The 24,846-nt window shown below is 46.3% G+C and overlaps 1 protein-coding gene across 4 annotated transcripts; it reads right to left on the bottom strand.

Annotated features, from left to right (window-relative positions):
* LOC117143154 (rho guanine nucleotide exchange factor 17) lies at positions 1-24,446 on the bottom strand. 4 transcript variants are annotated; one of them, XM_033307656.1, is made up of 18 exons: positions 14,485-14,745; positions 13,881-14,041; positions 12,217-13,808; positions 8,630-10,797; positions 8,481-8,571; positions 7,992-8,414; positions 3,498-3,758; positions 3,170-3,360; positions 2,661-3,106; positions 2,374-2,596; positions 2,205-2,296; positions 1,502-2,142; positions 1,291-1,442; positions 1,164-1,231; positions 963-1,105; positions 780-901; positions 369-719; positions 1-309 (listed from the first exon to the last, which is right to left on the bottom strand). In XM_033307656.1, the coding sequence occupies exons 1-18, from the start codon at positions 14,598-14,600 to the stop codon at positions 150-152; spliced, it is 7,401 nt and encodes a 2,466-aa protein (XP_033163547.1). In that variant the 5' UTR covers positions 14,601-14,745; the 3' UTR covers positions 1-149. The 4 variants fall into 4 exon arrangements, with proteins under 4 accessions (XP_033163547.1, XP_033163548.1, XP_033163546.1 ...); XM_033307657.1 differs by lacking the exon at positions 14,485-14,745 and adding an exon at positions 24,153-24,446 and having other exon boundaries at positions 7,992-8,571; XM_033307655.1 differs by having other exon boundaries at positions 7,992-8,571; positions 14,485-14,749.
* Positions 24,447-24,846: the final 400 nt, after the last annotated feature.

Genomic DNA, 24,846 nt, shown 5'->3' with positions numbered 1-24,846 from the left:
ATCTCTGGCGATCTCGACTAATGCTCGGCCCATAAAAACCGCCGGTCACTCCATTCGAACGCTGGCCTCGGACATCCACTGAGGCGATCTCAGTTGTTGTTCTTCCAGCGCGAGAGCAGGAGCCTCCAGCGGTTTTTACGCCTTCTGCTTCAAATTTGCCATATCAATAGATGGTTGGTGCTGTCCTCGCGGCCAGCGATCTCGCTCAGCGAGTTGGCACCGGAGTTGCGGAAGTCCTCATAGCCATCGCCGCCGGAAATGATCAGGGTGTTGTTCGTCTCCGACTTGGATTTGGAGTGCTTGATGGACCTGCAACACATAGGTTTTGTTAATTATATCTCTACTTTCTGTCACATTCTCAAACTTACCCCTGTTTGGTGTACTCATCGCTGTTGGAACTGCCTGCATCGCGACCTCCGCCTGCACCAGGAGCAGCTCCCTCCAAGCCCGTAGTCTCTACAAACGTGAGGAATCGAACGTGTCCAGTGTGACCATGAGGAATGCCTGTGGGCACTATGTTTATGGCACCCTTTTCGTAGCCCTGCGCCGGTATGGTCAGCAAAACACCCGCACTGGTTCCAATCCAAATGAGATCCTTGCAGCATAGCAGCGATGTTACTCGCAGACAGGCCGCCTTGTGCTGGCGGATGATCTCATCGCAATTGGATAGCATCTTGTTTACGGCGGGGGCGAGATTCACTTCAGTGACCAGTTGGTGGCTGCAATTAGAAGGTGTTACCATTAATGACATAAAGCCAGAGGATATAGATTCTACTCACGTATTGGAATGGAAACACTTAATGTGCGCTGAGTTCTGAATGGATATCCAGACATGATTGTTTGAGACTGTCATATTTGTAATCGGCTTCGAGTCCGATGAAATCTGAATTTGATTAACGACCTGTTGGATATAAGAATCATTTGATGAGTTCTTGAATGGGTAAAAATAATGTTTTTCTTACAGTTAATGTCTCAACGTCCAGCACTTTGATGATGCCCTGAATGGAACACCATAGTCGGCCGTTGACGTTCAACAGCTTATTCACCGGACTGGTGACCGTGCCTATGGACAGGCAATGCGATGAGCAAGTATTCCAGGAGGTGGCTAGATGATTAACCAATCGTTAGACTTATTCATGGGTTCTGCAATAATAAACACATACCACCATCCCTCAGGTAAACGCAGATATCACCATTAGCTAATGATACAAACACACGATTGTCCAGGTACCTAATCGAAATAAAACAAAAATAAACATTAAGTTATTAACTTATTTTAGTTCTGCTTACAAAATGGAATAGACGGCCGAATGATGCTCGATCTTGATGCGGTTTTTCTTAATGCGAATATTGTCCGTGCTATTATAGACGTGGATGCAGCCGTCTTCAGTGCCAATCCACATGGTTGATTGATTGCTCTCGCCCTCCTCGGGATTTGAGTCCTGTGGGGCAAATGAAGTAAGTCACTGGAGCATTAGCAGAGTGATTGGCCACCACTCACCTGATGCCCATGATATGAGGGCGCAGGACTGGGTACCCGTTCCGCTAATGTGGATCCCGTGCTCCCGGCGACGTTCAAGGAGGCGGCCGCAGCCTCTGTTTCATCGTCGCTGGAGCTTAGATTCAGTTCCAGCTGAGTATCGCTACTGCCAGTGGTGGCAGCATCCGCGGATTCACCACCAGCCACCGGCGTAGGTGTCGGCGTCAGCTTCTTCTTTTCGGGCGTCGCCGTGGCCGATGCGGAGGCACTTTGGAAACTGGGTGAGATGCTCTTGCGGTAGTCCCTTAACTGCTGGGTATAGCTCTGTGGGGTATTGCGCTTATCCTTCTCCTCCTGGCCGCCGGATCCTGCCGGCTGCTCGCCACTGCTATTGCGACTGGAGGCTGCCGAACTGTACGCCGGCACGGAAGCCACGCACAGGATGCGGGCATTGCACACGCCATTGCAGCTGGTGACATTCGGCTCCGGATGCAGCGACATGATGCACACCTGACCCACATAGCCATCGCTGTTGCACACCCATACGTCCCGATTGTCACTCAGCGTGGCTGCCGCACAGGTGAACTGGAGGCCAGCTCGGGTCTTGCGAATGGGTATGGATGTAAGGAACTCGGGAATTGGATGCCGCTCCAGGGTGGCAGCTGCAGGGAATTGTGACTGTATTACTTATTCAATGTGGATGAGGTGCAGTGAAATTACTTACCCAGCTTCTGCTTGGCCTCGTTGAAGCTCTCCTCCCACTGAGTGCGCTTCTCCGTCTTGCTAAAGACCACTGCCAGCTTTTGGTTACCATTTCTGAAAAATAAGATAGATATGATTAAGAATAGTAACCTAGTATAGGTTTTGCCATTTTCTAATTTAAATCCACTTACGGAGAACTGACTGTCAGCTCGAGCATATTGAGCTGGGTGTCGTTTGTCTGGCGTTCAGAGAGCTGTCTCTGCACCTCGCGGTGAAGCTCGCGGATTACATCCTCCAGATACTGATGCGGGTACTTAAGGGTGACGGTTATGTCGGTGATTTGCTGCAGTTTATTGCAATCTTCGGCCAAAGTCTCGATTTCGCTGACGATGCGCTTGATGTTCTCGTCCTTGGCTGCAAAACAATAAACAATAGTTTGTTATAGATCCCAATATTTAAGTTCATTAACGACACTCACATTTGACAATCTCCAGGCAGTCCAGCGAGATCTTGGTGAGGAACTTGTACTTATTGGTGTCCAAAGTGGTGGCCACAGTGCCCGGGCAGATGCTGCTGTTCGGCTTACGGATGGTACCGCTTCGTTTCTTGATGCTCGTCAGGACGAGTAAATCGTTGAACAGGAAGAAGCCGCGATCCTTGCGTGCTCCTTGTCCCGAAGGCATGGAGACCAGATCAAAGAGCAGAAACTGCCTTTCGGGGGCTATAAGATCGGTGATGCCCTCGATGACGCCTTCCAGTTCCCGGAGCGTGGCCTCCCTCTGTCCATTCTCCATGATCTCGCGCTCCTTGCAGTTGATGTGCACCAGTATATCGTGGACTAGTTTCAGCACATCCTGCAGATGCTTCGTATCTGGATGATCGTGATCCGTGTGCTTAATCAATCGCTGGAAGAGCAGCTCATAGCTGAAAGCAATAGAGTGTCTTAGTGGTTGGTCCTTCTTCAAATTTATAATGTAAATAACTTACTTGGGAAACTTTTGCACGGGTTTTATGAGCAGATTGTCTAAGGTTAGCTTGCCCTTGTGCTCTCGAGCGGTCGTCTCAAGGAACTTGGAAAACGAGGGTCGCTGGTGCTTCATGGAGCGTATGGCATTCTTGGCCCTATTGCAGTTGTTCACAAAGGATGTATAGACCTCTAGGACCTCTAGCTTCGAGAACTGTGAGAAAGAACACCATTATTAGAACAGTTGGCAATATATAAGTATTGTAAACAATGTTAATCTAGTCTAGTATCAAATGATGGGTTTGTTTTTTCAGTTGGTAGCTAAACTGAAAGTAGTCAGATAGACTTTACCGTGTCCATGAAGGCATCACCAACTTTCTGCTGGACATCCCAGTCATCCAAGCGGCTCTTCAGGTCGCTCAGAAACTTCTCGTGAATCTCGAGGATGTCGGGTACCATGAAGAAGATCTCATCCACAGTGCGTGTATCTATCATACCGGCGTGTTCGGGCGCCTTGAGCACTTTCAGATACTTGACAACGACGGTTTGCAGGGACTCCACGTAGGATTGCTCATTCCGATAGATCTCCTGCACCACATAGGTGCGTGTGTCCTGAAGAAAATATACAATGCAAATGAGTTTAATATGGATTATAGATTGGCACTTGGCTAAAAGGTAGTTGGGGGTTAATTGCGACCAGACTTACGCCTTCATAGCCGCCCAGATTCCATTTACTACTAATCTCGAACTGCGCTCGTCGCTCGGAGTCGTCCTCCGAGTCGGAGCAGGTGATCGAAGTCATTTTCTTCAGCCTGTCGCACTTGTCGTTCTGATAGACACTCCCGGCCCCGCCCCCTGAACCGGCAGCCGCCCCGAATCCCGCCTTGCTCAGACGCGCCACCGTTGTGGTGGCCATCGAGACCGCCTGCGAGACACCAGTGTTGATGTTGCTGCTGCTGCCGCACGCGCTAATGTTGCTGCTGCTGTGCGAGTGGGTGTTGCTGCTGCTGTTGCTAATGTTGCTGCTGCTGCCACTCGGCAGCTGTTGCATGTGGGCGGGAGCTTGGGGGAGCAGGGCGGCGGCAACGGTTTGGGAGGGCGCCGTCAGGGTGGCCTGCAGATCTAACAGGCTGAGTCGCAGATTCTCGCGATTGTGCGACATGCTCGGAATGTGTATTAAAGTGTTCCTTCTCCGCTTTCTTTTTTGTTAACTCCGTCACTAGTTTAGGCCACTTTTTGTTTCACTGCCGCAACGATACTGATTTCTTAAAGCAGAGCTGAAGCATTCTGTGTGTTTTATTGTTTTTGTTTGTTCGTATAAAGACAAAAGCGCACGTCTGGCCTGGCTTAAACGCCCAAATAGACTGAAAGTGCAACAAGCGACTGGCTAGAGGCAAATTGCAGCTGGCCGAGGATGTTGCACATCCACAAAACAGACACCCACATTCACTCACTCGCGTGGAGAACAACCTGCGTAGTCGGAAAGTGGGAGAACCACTTGCCCACGTTCCACATGCCCTGCACTTACACTCAGAACATCGAAATACACTACGGATATTTGTTGGCAAATATAAACAAATAAATATGCCGGAATGTATAGAGTAGAAGATGACACACATACAGATTCAGATAGATTTGCGTAACGAGTTCACATACAAATATTACAATCGTGGAGAGCGGATAGTTATATTAATATATATTCAAAAGAAAATTAGTTCATAATTAAGTAATTGGTTGTTCTTAGGAAGCTCTTAACTATTTTGTCAGTGTAAGTAACTATAGAGAGTCACAAGTCACTCACTCACAGGAACAGCCTTGAGCACCCCGCCCCGCCCCTGCACCACCTCCTCCGTTCCAGCCAGCCCACCGCCCACCGCCTGCAGTTCGCGCGTGTGTGCGTGCGTCTGTGTGTGATTTGATAATGACACTGACCATGTTGTTGTTTGCCTTTGCTGACTGAAGGCCAATAAGGCGCAAAGGAAAAACAAAGGAAAAGCGTGGGTTGGGTGCAGGAAAAACACACAGACATTTATGTATGGGTGCGACATTAAAAAAACCAGTTGCGGTCTGTCTGTTTTCTTGTTTTTGCTTTGAATCACGGACTAACTGCTGTTCAGCTGTGTTTTGCTGTTGCGTTTTAATTGCCTGATTAGGGCAACAACAAAAGCCAAGCAAGCAACATGTTATCACACACACATTCGCACGCTCGCTCACACCTTTGCATATGTGTGTATGTGTGTTTATGGGGGAGGTGAGCGTGTTGCACAGTTAGTTATGTAGCCGTACTTTGCAGCATACATTTGTGCGCCGTTTTGATGGCCGTTGCAGTTACCGTTATACGCGATTGGGTATATGTGAAGGTTAGAGCAGTGCAGGCTGCAAAAGCCACACAATTCCATTTTACATTTTACAATCACACACACACTACGCACACATACATTCATGGAGGGCTGACAGGTAATTGATTTGCTCTCTCCACTCCACTCCTCTCCGCTACTCTCCACTGATGCCCTCTCGCTCGCACTCACTTCAGTTACGATGGCTAAGTTGAGAGTTTATATTTGCACTCAATGTATATTATTGGCGTAACGCGGCGCAACAAGAGGTTGGCCTTGTGCACTCAGGTACACATATACATACACACACATGTACAGCGAGAGGAGAAGAAAAATTGAATTTGGAATAAAATGAAAAGTGATTTTCATCTCCGCCTTTTCGCCTTTCGAGACATTTTCCCACGCACATCACCATGCATTCCTTTTTCCACCTATGCAAAACTCACACACACGCAGACACACAAAACACTCCAGCGATAAATTATTTTTATATATTCGGTTACGTTGTTGTTTGGCAATTTACGATTTGTTTTAGTTATTTTTCACGTATTCCGATTTGTTTGTTGCTTTTTACACGCCGTTAGCGGATTCCTCGCTCCACAAAAAATAAATAACAAACGAACGAGCGAACGAAACATGAACAATTCCGCCACACAATGGTCGTAGAAAAGCAAATAAGAATTGAAACACAGCGCACAGTGGTCTCCTTTCAGCCTTTCGCTGCTCTGTCGCTGCTGCTGCTGTGGCTACTGCTGCTGCGACTATTGCTGCTGCTGCTGCTGCGCGGGAGAGCAGCTACAGTGGCACATCCCAAATCCAAAGGCCAACAACAGGAGTGCGCGATTCCGCCACTCGACTCAACCAACACATTCCATTGTGCCATATACACACTTAATTTCCATTTTTCATATTCCAAGCGCACTGAAAAAAGAAGCCAACCCCACCAACCCCACCACCCCCACTCCAAATGGCACCCACCACCCACCGAATGCGGAGAGAGCGATGGATAGTGGAAGAGAGAGAGAGAGAGAGTGCGGAACGCTGGAGAGAATCACGTTTAAAACAAAAATCATACACACACAGCAGCACGAGTATTTGGCAATCAGGAAAACGCGCATAGTAAATTTAAGAATTTCGGTTTATCTGCTCTATGGCCAAACATCAATTATCCATGTGAACCGAAAGCAGATCGTAAACACACTCAAAACATTGTGTAGTGCGCTAGTCTCAGCTGTTAAGGCCCCATTGGAATGCCATGCGTCGCGCTCAGAGAGCGGCTGATATGGGTTTTCCCCCCGATTTGCATGCGACAAGTGTCCGAAAAGATAATGTGAAAGGGTTATTTTTATGCCGGGATTGCTTTATACTTTATACTAATAAATCAGTAAAGTATCCGTTTTCTCCTTCATCCGTTAAAAAGTAGTATCTTTAAGACTAACTTAAGATAAGATAGGTGAAGAGAAGATAAACTTCAAATAAGGCATCAAAAAACATTAAAGCATCCATAATGTCTTCGTTATTGGTAGGAAATTCGGTTAACCAAATGCGTAACTAAAATCGGTTAAACACACACTTTAGGATTTTAAAAACTACTCCTACTAGTTTATAATGATTTCACTTTTTACGCCCAACCCAATTTGCAGCACGCATCACTCAGTCTACTATAACTTGCTGCCAATGTAAAAATAGTATGCTGCAACCACTGTGCCAGGAACGGATCGAAATGGAACGAAGGGACTGAAAGGAAGGAATGAAACAAGACGAAACGGAACGAGACTAACACACTAACACACATTTCCAATGCGCACCGTTTTCTTTATTTTCTGTTTGGAGCATGCGCTTCGAAATTCACATGGCGCCGCTGCCGCTGCTTTCCCTCTGTCGCTGCTTTTTCCTCTGCCCACACCCACAACATGCACTTCCACTTAACAAGCACAACAAAAAAGTGTGAGAATGTCAGAACATGTGAGCGTGTGGGTGAGAGTGTGTGCGACAAGGCGGCTGGAATAAAAAGGGAAGGGGAGAGCGAGAAGAAGCTAACGATCGCTGGGAAGCTTTTGACTGTGAGTGAAAGAGAGAGAGGGAAGGAAGTCTACTTTCTGGAAAGATCCACCATTTTGAAACCTCGCTTAAAGCTGATTATAGCATACTTAACTGGGCCGTTTTCTAAGCTCAGCTGATATCAAATTCAATCTATCATATTATATTTAAAATACCTCCACTTTTAAATCAACTAATATGTTTATTCAATCTAATTTTTCTCGGGACATTAAGTAAGTAAAACGCTAAGCATTGGCAGTGGCACAATAAACAACAAGCAAACAATTCCCTATTCGATTTTGAGTCATTTTAGTGGAAAAGGGTGACTTTCCCTTGAATAGTTGTGTTGAAGTATATTTTTGGAAATAGTCTTCCGAAAACTCTACTCAGAACTGATTCATACAGTTCTGGTTACTTATTGCACTGGGTTACCACATAACCAAATCTGATATCGATAAAATGGACTCACCGCTATCGTTTTCTTCCGCTGTTCGGAAATCATGTTCTCGCTGGAACCCTTTAGTAGTTCGGCCAACAAAGCGGGCGTTGGCTTCAGAACTGCCTTTCCGCCTCCTCCTGATCCCGATCCCGGGGCTCCTCCGGACAGTGGAGCATTTTTGGCAGCCTTGTCGCCAGATCCAGCATCCAAACTGCGCTTGCCACCATGATGATGACCATGGCTATGCCCATGATGGTGATGGTGGTGCTGACTGGGACGCTCCGTGCTCATCGACTGGCTGCGTTTGCTGTGATTAGATTTAGGAGCCGGAGCTTCGGAGGCAGCCCGCTTCATGTGGTGCACCTGGTCATCCAGTTCCGCCTGGCTCAGATTCTTGGCGGACACAGAGATTTGGGCGGTGGCCGCTGAGATGCCCTTGCTGGCGTGCTCCAGCTGCGAGGGCGTGGAAGCCGCACGAGCATGAGATGGCACTGGCAAAAAGGTACTTGTCTTTCTCACCCGCATTGAATTGGAGTACTGTGGCAGATTTCGGGATGGGCCAACCGATCCACCAGCAGCCACACCAGGAGCTGATCCACGCAGGTGCAAGCTGGAAAATGGAGAGAGTTATAGCAAAACTCTATAAGGACGTTAAGGCTTAAACTCACCTGTCCGTCTCTCGCAGCTCCTCTAGAATCTCTTCGAAGTGCATCCGGTTGGGCTTCTTCATCTCAGCCTCCAGCATCTGGCCGTAAGGACCTCTGAGCGGCCGCTTTGAAAACCTCTTGTAGTCGTAGTCGCCGCTGCTGGGCGTGGGACTGGAAGTGATACGCTCCCTTTCCCGCTCCCGGATGGCCCGATCGCATTCGTTGTCCGAGGTGGAATCGGTGCGCAGATAGCTCAGGCTCCGACATGAGGCGTCGTCCTTTTCCTCGCTACTGTGGCAACTAAAGTTGCTAAGCAGCTGCGCCTTGTCGCGTACCAATCCTCCACTGCCCCACGATGGCGAACCCTTCTCCAGTTCGGGAGTATTCAATTCAAAGGAATAGGAGCTCTGCGGACTGCTGATGTACATTTGCGAGGCGCCAGGGGTGTTGGTTTCCGGAGATTCGGGCTTAATGGCATTCAGATTGGCCACACTTATGTCCAGGGCTAGACCACGTTGCGGTGGCTCCGTGGGAGCTTGCCAGTCCGCATTGTCAATGTACATGCCCTTACGTTTGGTCGACTTATCAAGATGCCTGCGTTGCCGCTCATCCGTACTGTGCCGCGGCGTGGCTATGGCCTCCAAGGAGCTCCTCAGATCAACATTGGCCAGGTCCAGATCATCTTGGCTGTACTCCCTGATGTGGCGATCCATTGATGTATTCCTCGCCGTGGTGGCCACCTCTACTTGAGGTTCGTCCTCGATCTTGGCCAGTTCGTCGCCTTCTTCCGAGGAGCGACTCACGGATATGGTGGGCACCAGGTCACTTCTCACGGCTGTGGTCAACGTGGACGGCGTCTGGGAGATTTTGCAGGCTGCATGCGGAATGGGTGGCTGTATGGTCTCCGGGACAATGCCAAATTCCTCGGGCGCCACTTCCACCCATTCCTGGGCGGGTGTCTCCAGCCATTCTTGGGCGGCACACTCATAGACCGGCACTGGGATCTCGCAGGTGGTGGCCGTTTGCAGGAAGTTATCAGGCGGGGCCTCCAGGGGTAACTGCTCCTCCATCAGGGTTGCCAAATTCGGAGCACTGCCACTCACCGACGAGGCGGGTGGTGTTATCTCTACTACTGGCTGCACAGGCGACGGCACCTCCTCCTTGATCAGGCAATCGGTCTCCGACTGAATGGTATCCGTGAGCGATTCCATAGTGGCATGTGCGGCTATCACACTGCTGGCAGTGGCCACCGGGAACAGGATGCCTGAGCTGTCACTCGCTGCCAATTCGTTGCTAAAGATGTCCTCCTCCTGAATGGCGTCGTGATCCAGCGACTTCTCCTGTCCGTAGTTCAGATTGATACTGAGTTCGGTCTTTTTGAGTGGTATTCGCACCCAACCGGGATCCGGAGGAGCAACTTCCTCCTCCCTGGAGTGCGTCGGACTGGGACTGGGCGCCTCGATGGCCTTGTCCCGTTTTAAGCGATCTCTTAGAGCTGATAGAGTGGACTTGCAGTCGATCTGCGAGAACGAAACGGATCGAAATGGGGCTGCCTTGTGCGCGCTGCGTGAATCCGGCCGTGATGCTAGCGCCGTGCTCTCGAAACTGGCACTGCTGCTGGCAGTGGCCGACGCATCTACGCATCTGCTGGCCGCAGGTCTGTGATTCTGCTGCGCAGGTGGGGGCGGGGACTTGGACTTCTCGCGGTTGCTCAACATGAAGGCCTCCAGGTTGGAGAGACTCGTGTTTGGCCGAAGGGAGGCAAATATACGGGCAGCGGTGCTGAGACCACCACCACCTCCACTGTGACGTGTGGTGGTTTCTTCGCTGGGCATCCGGAGGTGAGCGCTGCCCGCTTCCGACTCCGAAGTTTGGCTGGCGCCCGTATCCTGGCGCTCCAGATGCGATGTGCGCGGCTTGCGGGGTGGTGGCACCGGTGGCGGTGGTGGAGTGGGCGTGGACGAGGCGCGGGAACTACTGCCACCGCCGCCTCCTCCCCGCAAAAGTTCCGTTAGCTCGCGCAGACGCTCCGATCGGTCCGACGTCTTGCGCTGCTTCTCCGGACCGGAAGTAGATGACGGCGAGGAGGAGGACGTGGACGCGGAGGCGGCTGCCGCTGGTGATGATTTACGCCCGAAGCCGAGGCGCTGAAAGCGGTCCAGGGTATTACGTCGTTTCTCCATTGTGTGCTAAAAGTGCGAGAGTGCGAGGAGGGATAATTCGAGTTAAACGTTTATTATTCATCGACGGATTGCTCGGCCTGCCCGGGCCCATTATCCATTATCCATTATCCATTCCTCCGTTCCTCCCCAGCCTCATGTCTTTTTATGGACTAGCTGTGGGCGTACTTGTGAACCCACCCCCAGCCCACTGCACCCCGCTCACAAAATAAAAACAAACAAATCGCTGGCAATTCAATTCGATACACTGAAGCGGCAGCAAACATTGAGTCAACGTCAACGCGGCGTATGTGTAATATCGACAAAGAGATTTCGCTTTCCCGCAGGATCGTATGGGATATACGGAATGCTAATTGGAATGAGCATAAGCATTATGTATTTGAATGTCCGGAACCCAGCCAGCATGATTATATTAGGCGCCTTCTCATCCCCAGCGTCATTATATTCGCTGCACAATGACACACATACCAGCCAATCCACGAGAACACAATGTAAGGCAAGCCAACACGGTGCTCTATATATATTAAGCCGATTCGATGTATACATACGCACACAGTGATATTTTTAGTATAAACAACAGATCTCAGCCGCATATATAAGAGTACGTATTCCACATACGTATTTAAATCCAAATACATATAGGTATATGTATGTAGGTGGAATATACAGAAAATACAAGAGATCTTTGGGACTATGACTGGGAATGAATGAGCAGACAGGCCAACTTACAATACACTGCAAGGAAATGGGACAATCAAAAGTTTTAAGATATGTCATACTTGAAAGCCATGATAACAACATATAATATGAAATCATAAAAGTTGCCTTATATTTTATAAATATATTTTCGATTTCAAATTTCCCAGTTATAGCCACCTATTTCTCCCAGTGCACGCATTAAAAAAATTGTACAAACAACACAAAAGTAGAGCAATACTACCAATGAGATCTGTGGTGAGCAGAACTCTCGCAAGAAACACAAATCACTGGCGAAAAGCCCACATTCTCCCGATCTCTCCGATTGAGCAGCAGAACGTGCCGTTCAGGTGGTGTCCATCCATCCAATCGTACATATATGACTTATTCTCTGGCAGAACTACAATCTCCAAGAGATCTATTCTGGCCCATTGAAGGCGAAACAAACGTACGAGTAACTATATGATATATGGGATCAATAAAATCGATCAAAACAAAAGGTTTATGGCTGAAAATTGCGCTCCCTGACAGTTTGGTGATGAATGGTGGCCATCGAGTTGCGGGAAATGCAAATATACATTTATCTACATCTATATCTGTTTAAGGTTGATATTCTCTTGCTCATTTCTTCCATGTTGGTGCTATTTTATCTTAGCTCATCATATGGCTTTCAAATATGCCTATAGCTTATCTCATTTGTTTTAAGACATTTCTGATTTATTTGAAACTTACCCCGTTCTCCTTGTTAACCTCGTATGGAGCATCCACATGGAAATTACAGTGGCAGGGCAGAAGAATATTGTTTAGCTTGACGTGGTTTGTTTGCTGATTGTTGATTTGGCTCGCAGCACTCACTTGGTTCAGTGCATTGCACCCACGATTGTGCTGCAGCGGTAGAGAAAACGAACTATTCCGATCACTAATTTTCTGGTTTATAACATTCGCAGTCACACGCGACAAATCGGTGTACGGATCGTAAGGAACTTTGGGCTCTGCGTAATATTGTACTGGCAAACGCGATTCACTCAGTGACTTGTGCACTCCGTTGCTCTTTCCCACCACCACTTCCGGTTCCGGTTCGGAGTCGAAGGTCAGGCGACCGTGTCGATCATAACAGAGCGATCGCGGCCCCTTCAGCGATCCCCAAGTGCACTCCCCACTCGCTCCAAAGCGGCAATTGTAGTTGATGTTGTTGCTGAAGTTGCCCTCGAAGGCATGGGCCTGGTAGTCCTTGGGGATGCAACAGCTGTTTGCCGGATAGATTCGAGGCGGAAAGTGAGTGGGGTTGGCAGGTGGCTGAGGGTGAGGGTGATGATGATGTTGCTGCTGGCAGACCAAACGGCGGGTCTTCAGAGCGGGTTCGTCGGATGCAGAGGAATCAACGCAGGCACGCGGTTTCGGAGGAACTGGCGGCGGATGGCGATAGCTTCGATAGCTAACGGTGGCACAGGAATTGTAGTGTTGCAGATGCTGTTGCTGCTGCTGCTGCTGTGACAGTTTTTTGTCAATTGTATAACAACAAATGGCTGGTGACTCGTCGCTGATTTCAGATGACAGGGACAACACTGGCGATGACGCGTCTCCCACTGATGTTGCTGCTGCTGCTGTTGCTGTTGCCGCCTCTGTTGATTTTTCCGTTTTCGTTGTTGATGTATTTGGCTGCCGCTTTTCTATTTCTATAACCGGCGGCCGCACAACGTCATCGTCGTCGTCAGCGGCATCCTCATAATGAGCATCGACTAATACGCGCCTCGTCGAATCGACTTCCTCCCCATCGAAGACAAAGCCAAACGACGACAAATCGGACACTGAATCGTAGTCCCCAAACGGCAGCTGCTGTTGCTGCTGCTGCTTCTGCTGGTGCTGCTGATGTTGCTGCTGTTGCCGCTTCTGCTGCTGTGGCTGTTGCTTCTGGCGGTCCATGGAGCTGCCAACTTGTTGCTGCCTCTCGCCACAGCAATTCTCGCAGAGAATCCGTGAGCTTTTCGCAGCGATGCCAGGAGATAGCTTTTGGTGCTGCGTGTTGGCAAAGTATTTGGCAATGGGATCGTACTCCTCGCCATCGTTGTTGTTATTGTTGTTGTTATTATTATTAATATTGTTATTGTTGTGGGTGAGATGCTGGTAGGTGAGCGGCGGATTGGCCCTGGCCTCCTGGCCCCGGGCGATCATTGATCGTTCGCCTGTCTGCCGGCGCGGCTGCTCCTCATTCCATGAGAGCTTCTTGTAGCCCCGTCCGCGCACCACCCGTTGGCCCAATTGCGGTGTGGTTGGCAAGGAGCTGGACAGCTTGAGTGGTGCAAGGTGCGGCACCTGCTGATCGCCTGTGGAAAGGTGGTGAATGTAAGTCGAGTTCGTGTTCTTTTAGCTTCAGATAGATGTACTCCCAATCTTACCAATGATTGCCTCCCCTTCGAGCTGGATGGCTTCGCTATCGACGGTCCGCGTCGAGTGGCGCATGCAACAGCAGGATATGAGGCGACTGCTCTTGCTCCTTCTCCTCACCGCCTGGTCAACTTCAATGGGCTGTGGTGTTCTCGAGCTTGTTCTCAAATCGCTGCAAAAAGAATGCTATTTTTAGTATCGTAAATATTTTAGAAGTCGTTACGGCAAAGTGACAAACATTCAGCTGCATTGGTTATTTTTAGCCTTGGCTTATTTGTATATCTCTTGATAAGCTTAAAATAAACCTGGACAAGCATACAATAGTCTATGTTTGGTTTAACACTTTTGGAGATAACTATAAAGTAAACAAACAACTGCGATGTTAGAATGGTTCAAGGTGAATTGGTAGAGATAATTAATAAACTCATTACAGGCATGCAATGAATAGAAAACTTATTTTGGCCAACAATACAGGCAAATTATGCAAGCAACTAATATGCCCCGCTTGGTTAATTCAATTACAGGATATTGCAAATGTTCGCCCAAAAGCATGCCACAAGCACTGAACTCCCAATTTTCATGCAAATCAGCTGGGAAATCGCTTTGAATTTTCACCTCCGCCAAGTGTTTCCATTCTCATTGCTCAGATAATAGGTTTTCATCGGAAGATCATCAAATTTTCCTCGCGTGGGTAAATCGTATGTAATATATCCCTGACGTGCCTCCGGCATTTCTAGTGATCCAAAAGATATAGAAGGCGATGACAGTCCCAAATCGGTCGAGTGTATTCGCAGTAAAGTTCAGTGCCTCAGATATAGCACATACAGCCCATCTATTTTTATCTGGTGCAGCGCATACTTCATTTCCAATCCGATCGAGGCTAAGATATGATATTATACCATTTCAATGGGTGCCTTGCAATGAAAACATTTCAAAATCTTTATTTTCAATACGTTAAATATTAATTCTAAATACCTTAGTAATTTATGAACTTTAATAATTTAAAACCATAATACTGTAGGAAATATGAAATGAGGTTAACCTTCTACAAGAGCTTTTCAATCAATTTAATTATTATTAAATTCCATGTTTTATATGTGTTTCTGTTTCTATCACATAATTAATGAAGTTGCTGGGGATGACAAGTAATTTCTGAATATATTTTTTAATTACCACCGCTATTTATGATCTCTAATGAAAGCCCCAAAACCGACCGGCAGATAATCACCGCCTTGGCCTCAGCTGCAGATTTGCCACCTTTCGATTTCCTCCAACGGACCCGAGTGTTACGCATGCGAATTTTTAGCACAGAGCTGCTAGTCAAGCCGTGACCATGACATGCCCCTCCTTGTGGCCACACTATCTGTGGCACAGCCACTATCCGTTGCCTGTCATTAAATATGTTTTGGTCGGCGGCTAGCCCGTTTTTGTTGCATCCACTGGCAACCACTGGCATCCACTGTCCATTGTCTTTCGGGGATTGGTTACCCGAGTTGGCCAGGCTTTTGTTTCAGTGGAAGACTTTTTCTCTGCCTGGCTGCTGTTAGCCTTCTTTTTTGTTTTCTTTGCCGAACAAGTGGCTTTCCTATAATCTTAATTGATGTTGAACAAACGGCAGAGCATGTTGCACAAGCCGGAGACGTCTCCACTTTTTGTTCGGGCCACAAAAATCGCCAGCAAGAGTTTACCATCAGCTACACATTGTTTAAGGAGAGATTTGCATGAGCTTCTCAGCTATCTTTAATAATATAAGCAAATCGTTTAAAGCTAATTGACGGAAGAGCTAGCAAAAAATTGTAAATGGATACTGAAACCGTAAATAAAAGGATTTTATCAATATATACACTAACTATGAGTAGGAAAAATCCATAAAAAATGGGAAATTGTAGAGATAAAATCCGAAAATCTTCTTTATCAATCGAAAACTACACACTTTTCGGGTTGTAAATATCACGCTGGTTGGGAGTCACACAATTGTCCCAAAAATATCATTCCGCCAGAAAACCAAAAATATCTTTTCCACCAGAAGAACACCGAAGATACTTTGAGTGAAAGATGCTTGTGGCGAAACAATTGCATATCGTGTATGTAAATACAGTGCGGAACTAAAGTAAAAGTCTGGGAAAGCGCAACGATAATGCAACTAAATTATTATTCCAACTGAAAACAAGTAAAAATAAATGAGGCAATGACTCTTTTATAGATCGTACCACTTTAATGGAATATATTGAAAGCCATTAGAAATGTATTTTTAAAGCTGTCAAAGCTCGAAATGTGTTTATTATTCAACTCATGCACAGTCAACCAATAATTATGAAACTTTCTGTACACATCTCTAGATATAAATGGTTGTGCCCGTGTGTGTACATAGAATTTTGTGTAAGGCATTTTTTAGCCGAGATTTCTGGCGTGTTAGGCCATCGGATACAAATGTATCTTTCGCAGCGTAATCACTCGGGAATGCAGATGCACAGATCTCGCTGCTGAGCGGCCTGGTCTATATTTATAATCCGACCAGATCTGAAGCTGGCTTATCAGCGGCAGCTGGACTTGCACTTGTCAAAACGGCATATACAAATGCACCTAATGTGCATAATCGCACCTGCGACGCGCAATTGGAAGCGCCTCAAGGTCGCCGGAATAATGAGATCCAACTGCGAGCAGCTGATTTAGCTTATCTAGTACTTCCAAAACAACTTTAGCACATAAATACTGTACTGTCCGCTGGCAAATCCGTGAGTTTATTGTGAATTCTTTTTGGTGTACGCCAGCTTCTTGATAAATACCCAAGTTTTTTGAGTGTTTGCCCATGGAATACCTGGGCAGATAAACCACGCACAGATATCAGATCTGGCGACAAGGCAAAACGGGCGTCAGCAATCAGAAGTCAGAGATAAACAAGATGTAAGAATGACAAAAAATAATTAATAAATAAGAACCCTCTTATGCAGAGTGGAAGGGGGAGGGGGAGGGTGGATGATACGTACGTAGATACATTATAAATAGTTTGCCGCCACTCATAAATAAACAAAAATTCAATTAAAATCGCACGCTGGCCAAATCTATATGGAGAACCATTAAAAAACCATAAAAGTTTTGACATGTTGCGAACATTTCGCTGTCAGCTGCAGAAGCGCTCCCATCTCATGGCTTCCATCTCCGAACAATAATAACAATTAAGCCAGCTCCTCAGCCCGCCGGGTAACACCTATTTTTTCGCTCTTTTTCGTAACTATTCCATAGGCCTGCCCTCCGCCGGCAGAGTCATTTTGACTGACACGTGACAGCGGGATCCGTGATCCGTGCCAGATGCCCATACCCATACCCATGCCCCCTGCTGCACAGCACCATTCCAGCATCCCACATCTTCGTCGGCATGCAAAACCTCTTTGTTATGGCCTTTATGATTAATCTGCACAGCTTTTCAGCGGCATATCAGCAACACCTCCAGCTCCACAGTCCAAATGCGTGATGGGATTAGGAGCGCATCTAGCTGGGATCCCTTTCAATACCATTTACATGCACATAGCACACCTCCAGAGGTAGCTATTCCCAAGCCGATGCCCAGTCCCAATCCAGATCGCAAGCTGGAGGCGACAACAGCGCACCTTCCATATCCATAGCTCACCTGAACTTGGACTTGAATTGAATTGAAATCAAGAGTGGCGTGGCCCAGAGACCTTGCCAGTCTCTTTTGCATTGCAAATCAAACGATTCTCCCAGTTCGTATCCACAATCATCATCTTTGGTGCAGGCTGTTGGTGCTCTGTAAAGTGTGAGCTTGAAATCGTATCTTTCGGTTCAAGTTCAGCTCGGTTTGGTTCGGAGCGACAAGGAGGCACGCATTAGAATGAGTCTATTGGACACCCGATACTAAACACACATAGTTGGGGAATGTTCAGACTCTATATGGTTGTTAGAAAAGCGATTACACTGAGAAGAACGTAGCCATTCATAGGTAACGATCTCTAGATACTATCCATCTTGGACCTTAAATACTAACTGCTGCTCAAGAAGTAAAGAGTTAAAACGTTTCTCCCTGAATTCGCTTATCTACATTTAAAAAAGCTTTATCAAAAAGAATGTTGCTTTTAGCCTTATATAGGGGTTTTTCCCGCAGTGTCTTGCATCTGACGAGTGCCCGTAGATCAAACCACAAAATCGTAACCCACACCTCGAGGCAAAGGCGGAGTAAAATTGGCTCTCGGGGCGAGGCGCGTAATACCAGATGCATTCGGCATTCGACTTAGGAACAGGCCAAAAATGCAGCTGGCCAAGATCGAAGATCAAATTATGTCAGTCAGTCGGTTAGTCAGTCAGTTAGTCAACCATAAGCCAAACTGTCCGTCTGTCTGTCTGTCTGTTTGGGCCAGGCATTCGACATTTCACTTTTGATTTTCGATTTCGTACTTTCACGAGCCGAGTTTCTGGGTTTCTGGCGGAGTGACCCCCAGAGTTCAAGCCGCCTGAACCCGACTCAATGTAGAAGCGATGCAGATACAAATGGGATTGGGAATGGGCATGGGCATGGGCATGGAGAGGGAGTTCGAGTTGGAGTTGGAGCGGGAACTGAGCTGCAGTTTGGGGCTGAAGTGGGTCTTTAGCTGGGTCTGCACAACATTCAATTAGTACATATTAAATTTGTTTGCCCGTTGTTGTTGGTTTCTCTTTTTTGTAATTTTGTTGGCATTTTTTTTTTTTTTGATTTCTTTGGCCAGTCCGAACAATGAAGCGGAACTTAACTCGATTTAAGTTTTTATGAGCGGTATTTTGTAGTTTGTATCTGCTGCCTTGTATCAGCAGACAGCGATAAATTGTGTTATGAAAGTGCACTGCAGATGCAGTGCAGGAAGACCCCGACTTGGAGTTCGACTCCAACTCCGATCCCAGATGCGCCAGTCGAGAGTCAAAGTTGAACAGCAACATGGACTTTAAAATCTCCGGCCATTGATTGTTACATCGATTTGGGTGATAACTCGGCGGCAATCAGGCGCAGATCGAAATTCAGCGAAACCGGGGAAAATCACTTTCATAAATTGCTGGCCATTGAGTTCTTTATCTAATCGGTACTTAAGTTGGGCTACATTTAAGACACTTTTTAAAGTGGGTTATTTCCGCATCGAGATTGCCGGAGATGGGTAAGTCATGAAAAGTGAGGTGATTAAATTAAATACAGAGAAACCATCTTTTTGGGTAATAAAATAGATATCTGATTAAATTGGCTTTAATAAAGCAGAAGAAAGTGATATGAAATTCTTTTTTTTTAAGTTTCTAGCTTGTATTTCATAGGAATCCCAGTTTCATTGAAGATTTCAGCTATGCATAGCACTAAATACCTGATATAATCTCTTTCTTAATCTCTTTACTTACTAAGAACTCAGCAACAGAGTTGTTATCTAATCAAATAGTAACTACGCCCTAATGCGAACACCGCATCTGTGAGATACTTTTCCAGATAATTGCGCGGAATGGATGAGCATTTAAATGAACGGGGATCTACATATAAGAGCTGTATCTATTTGATCCCCCAACTATGTTTTCAAATACACAGGTTGCATAACCCGGATGCCCGATTAGCCATCTGATATGAAAGCCATTCTCAGGCGCTTTGATGGATTTCAATTATGTAAGCTCCGTTTCCACATTGATATATGCACAAGGGTCGTTGGAAAGGTGGCCGCAGGAGGAGGTGAGTCCCATCAAAGTTCGATCGTCGTCGTTTCCTAATTTTCGGATTCGGGTTCCGGACGCCAGGTTTTCGCTGCCGGGCCAGCCGCCCAACCAAATGCTAAATGCACGCCGAGATGCAGATGGATAGCGTTTTGGGCGGTGTGGGCGTGGTCGCAGCTAACTACTGACGAGGTCGTGAGTATCACTCAAATTGCCTCGCCGCATTCATCATCGGACAGCGGCCGAAACAGAAACAGTAAATGTAACATGTGAGCATTGGGGTGGTCCCCAGATCTTGGTGAATTATTATGATCTACGGGTTCCCCCATAGGAAAGTCACTCGGAAAGTGAAAGCGGGACTCTTCTAAAGGTTATTTCGAAACCTTGGTCCGTTGTGTGTTATTATCAACACATAGTTAATGGTTATTAAAATATTTGTGAAGATATATCCAGTATGTATAAGTATAAAGATTTTAATATAATAAATGAATCTTACATATGACTTAATAGACTTGTTAGCCTCAAAGTAAAGAGTTACTAACTAATGTTTAATAAAGAGTTGTTTAGCTTATTTACGATTCTTTTAATTTCGTTAAGCACACTTAGTTATTATAATAAAATAAAATTGAGCATCCATAAAAAGTCATAAAGTGGCACAGTTGTGGGTCCACCCTAATTTATAAGACACAGACCGCAGTTAAAGTCGCTTTTGCTGCCCCATTGGAGCTGTTAGTTTAGCCGGCTGGGGGGCGTGGCCGTTCAGCGCTGCACTCCTTTGGCAGAGACGACGTCGTTATATACGAGGCCCCATAATGGGCCGAGCTCTGGCACATATCCGAATATGAGCTTGGAGGGACCACTTGTCCCCAGCGACAGTTTGCCACTTTCTCACCTCCCCCAGGAGCCGGGCGGAGCAGGAGGATTGAAATGGGAATGCGAATGGAAATGGGATGGCGATGGGAATGGGGATGGGGGCTGGGAGCAACCGATTCCCGACCAGGCAATAAAAGTTCACCACAGGTACAGGACGGGAGGGGACAGTCGCCGGGGCGGTGGGAGGTCTGCAGTTGGGCTTAGCTTTTCATTACTTTATTTTCGAGTCTGGGCTCAATCTGAATCTGTCTTGCCAATAACAGCAATGCCACCAAAAACACCAAAAGCAACAACACCAGCCGGCGAGCGGGAAAACTGCACCGGACTCGCGGTGCTCGTTTAAATGCGGCGTCGCAATCGCATTCGTTGTTTGAAAATCCCAAATAGACAGACAGAAAGAAAACAAGAAATAAGTATATTACTTTAAAGGTTATCCAAAGCATTGCGATTCGGGGATACCCTACAAGATTATCATATGGTGCACACAATAAAGCACCACGCCTTTTTGTGGCACGATTGGAATGCAGATCGTATCAAAGTTACTTGTTGCTAATATTAATCATGTATTTTGATTTAATCTTTACTCTAGTGTTCCCATTCACAGCAAAGAATTCAGAATGGGAATATCTTCCTAGCCAAAATGTTAATCAATTAATCAAGATTATTCAATCAGCTAATTTAAGCAACTTCTTCTGGCCATCTGACATTTGATACTTTTTTGGGTGATACAACTTAAACTCATGGATGCTAATATTAAACAGGTTTGCGGTGATGGGGGGCCAATATAATTATTATAATAATAAAGGAATAAAGTAGAAGATCCTCTGCCTCACTGATCAGCTGCTGATAATCCAAATGTGGCATATTCCATACGCCTTGACAAAGGGTATTTATAGGTCTTAGAAGGAAAACCAGGAGCGGAAGGAGCTGGCAGGGGCGCAAAGGAAAACAGAAATCGTTTTTGCGCAATCCTCACAGATCTGATAAGCAGTTAGAGAGCATTAGACCAGCTAGCACACACTCGCAAATGGCGAACGGCGAAAAACAGCCAGCAAACAAACCAATAGACAAACGGAGAAACACATCCACAGCAGGCCCAAAGTGTCTGGGCCAGAGTCTGAGTCTGAGAGTCTGGCTCTGAAGGCCCCAGCATCAGCATCAGCATCAGTACAGCATCAGCATCAGCATACAGCCAGCGTCAAGTCAAAATCCGCAAGCCCCAATCCCCAATCCTCAATCCCAACTGGCCCGACCGGGCTAACTTTTGAGTGTTGCAGCACTGACTGAGCTTAGCTGGCTGGCTGGCTGGCTAGCCCGGCTCCCAAAAGATCTCCTCCGGATCCCCCCAGATCCCCCAGTTGCCCCGGTTCCCCCAAATGCCCAGCAACCCCACCAATCCAATGGCTTGAGAGTCGCGACGTAACATGCAACATTACATGCCTATAATTTGTTTTCACACAGCAGGACGTTTTCACTCCATAAGACATCAGAAAGAGGTCTTAAATGGTCACATTACTGCCATTTCCAACAGCGTTCAAATGTTTAGACTTCGACTGGGAATGGTACGACTACGGTTGCATCTTCTCCACAGTTCCAATGGCCGTGCCTTTTGGCCACATCGCTGCTACACAGCCTGCGGCCAATGCAATAATGTTTGCTAACTGTTATTTAATATAGTCATTATTTGGCCACAACTTGTCCCACTGAGCAAATGGCACTTCATTCCCCAATTTTCCAACGTACGCCCCGCGGCATCATTCTGCCGCATCCTCCGCGTTCATGCACCGTTCGTTGTTGCCCGAACTTTGGCAGTCGCAATATGGGTATAGTGTATACACTTTAAGTAAACCGAGAGGATAAGAAATTTGGAAATTTACAGAGAAAAATATGTACTAAGAATATAGTTGGACTTTGTTAAATATTTATTAAACAATAAACAAGCGTAAGAAATATTTCCAAATCAAATTTTGTGGAAATAATATTTTTTTTGAAAATGATACTAACTCTAAAAGCGCATTGGGATTTCAATCATAATGTCAAAACAATATTAACAATTTAGAGCCATAGTTTCGTTATTAAGGTAACAAATCATCTAAAAATATTTTCACTGTCTAATCTTTGGAGGAAATGGATGATTTTTATAACGCTAAAGATTTGGATTGAAGAACTTCGCTATAAGATTGATATTACATTTTAAAAGTAAATGAAATCGACTTCTTTAATATGTTAACAGCGATTTAATAGTTTTCCTTTTAATTTCCTTTTTATGTGGAATGGGTAGGTAGAGGTAATAAATAAATCGTGAGTTTAGTGTAACAGATACGAATTACTCTTGCATCACTGCACCGATGATCGAATGCACAAGTGCCGGGGCTGGTCATCTCCAGCTCCTCCCCCTGCTCCTCCTCCTGCTTCTTATCCCACTGCATCCCAGTCTATCTGGCGGGGCATACGACCCCACTTCCTCCTGCCCCTGCGCCATCTCTTTTCACAACTGAGGCTAAGCCCCAATTTGGATTATTTGTAGACATTAAATAAGCTGCGGCCACTGCAAATGCTGGTGGAATTAAGTCGCGCCAGAGTTAAAAATATCCGCGAGACGTCTCGGGATTGTCCCATTGCGAGGTTCCTAGATCGAGTTGTGCCGATAAAGGTGCAGCTGCAGATCGGCTACGCTCGGGGGAGCAGAGGAGCAAGGAGCAGGCGAGGATCACGATGGGAGGAGGGTGGTTGAGGTACCAGGTAAGAGGCATCTTTACACAATTCAATTGAGTGGCGGACGGGGCATTTACATATGAGCGCACCAAGTGTCCTTTACCGTTATGGCCAGGTAACAATATAATATGAGAGACAGCAAAACAAACAACGAAACAAAGCCAACTACCAACTACCAACTTCCAACTACCAACTCTGCTGCCCACACTAAACAAGTTAACATTAAGCGTCGGCAGCAGTCAGCAGTCAACACCGAACAATAACAATAACAATAGCAATAAAAATAAGAAACACGAGAGAGGATGTGCGAGGGGGGAGGCGGGGAAAACAAAACACGAAAAAGTATCTTCAAAATACACTTATGCTGTCTTTTTATGGCATATCTTTTACTTATTTGCCCGCACTTAAGTATCGCAGCTCTTTTCTTCAGATTTTTCCCCTTTTTATTTTCTGTTGTTTTTTCCTTCTCAATTTGTATTTGTATTTTTATTTTCGTAAATGAAATGAAATCGAAATATGGGTCGTCGGCGCGCAGTCTGATTCCGATTCCGCTTTAATTTTTCGAGCCTCTCCCCCCCCCAAAAAAACCCCTTCGAAAATCAGAAAAATCAGAGATGAAAAAACTCCTGATCTCGAAACACACTTCCACTTCCAACAAGAGATGCGAGCAAAATTTCGAGAGCATTATTGGCACGAATTATTAACCTTTTCTTTTGCCATGCTTCATTTTTTGCTGGGATCCAAATTGCTTTTTTTGTGGATTTTTTTTCGGTGGTGCACTTTAAGCCCACATCTCTTTGGGGCGAGAAATTGGCCCAAACATTCATACAGCGTACGTATGTGCGGAATGAGCCACAATTCGGCACGAAAGATCGTTCCAATTGGAACATGAGACCGCGACGAGTGCACCTCCATGCATTCGCATTCGCACTCGTATTCATACTTATTCATAAGTCCAAAGAACTTTCACACAACTGGGTTAATGGCTAATCATCGAAAATGTAGGCGCCTTCTGATGTACGTACTTGGTAGAGGAATGGGTTTGGGATCTGGTGTAGCTGACCTTGCCCACGCAGTGTGGTTACTGTGCTATGCCCTTCGATTCAACTCGATGCGATTCGGGTTTTCACCTTTCTACCGTTATGCGGCGATCACTGGGAAGTTGGAGCACTGCGCACTATGTGCGTTTGAATTCCGCGCGAATCGCGCGGTTAATCCCACTGATAACTGATTCACGCAGCGCGAGCGACCTGGGCCTTTTTCGGCTTCTGTTTTGGCGCTTTTATCCGCGGAGACCTCCGAACACGGCCAAATGTAATTGCCAAATGAAGATCACTCCAACAACCGGCCCTGTACTCTGCCGTGTGGTTGTTGTTGCTGCAGTCGCCAGTCGACACATGGTGAATATTCGGATTCGGATTCGGTCAGCTCAGCTGCTCAGTGCTGCACAGTGGGACCGATCGGTGGTCAGATTATTGTTGTTAAAAGCTTGAAGAGTGTAAAACAAATTTTTAAACTAATTTACAATTTAAAAATTAATGCTGTACATTTGCTAGTTAAAAGAATTATAGGAAACAAAATAAATATATTTTAAATACTTACATGTTTCTACTGTATGTGCTCATAATTGCGTTTCCGTTTATAATCGATAGTTAATTAACGACTATTTAGTATAATACATATTTTTTATAATGACAATATTTATTAAAATATTCTCAT

This window comes from Drosophila mauritiana, chromosome 3R, assembly GCF_004382145.1.
Source record: "Drosophila mauritiana strain mau12 chromosome 3R, ASM438214v1, whole genome shotgun sequence".
In the NCBI taxonomy this organism is placed as follows: domain Eukaryota; kingdom Metazoa; phylum Arthropoda; class Insecta; order Diptera; family Drosophilidae; genus Drosophila; species Drosophila mauritiana.
The sequence above is the reverse complement of the archived record's forward strand: the minus strand, read 5'-3'. Positions and strand labels throughout refer to the sequence as shown.

Excerpts from the sequence above, each read along its gene's own strand:
- LOC117143154 (XM_033307655.1), bottom strand. The coding sequence starts at position 14,600 with ATGCCGGAGGCACGTCAGGGATATATTACATACGATTTACCCACGCGA. Across the intron at positions 3,361-3,497 it reads GTGATGCCTTCATGGACACG|TTCTCGAAGCTAGAGGTCCT; the intron begins GTAAAGTCTATC and ends TCTTTCTCACAG. Across the intron at positions 3,107-3,169 it reads CCCGTGCAAAAGTTTCCCAA|CTATGAGCTGCTCTTCCAGC; the intron begins GTAAGTTATTTA and ends TATTGCTTTCAG.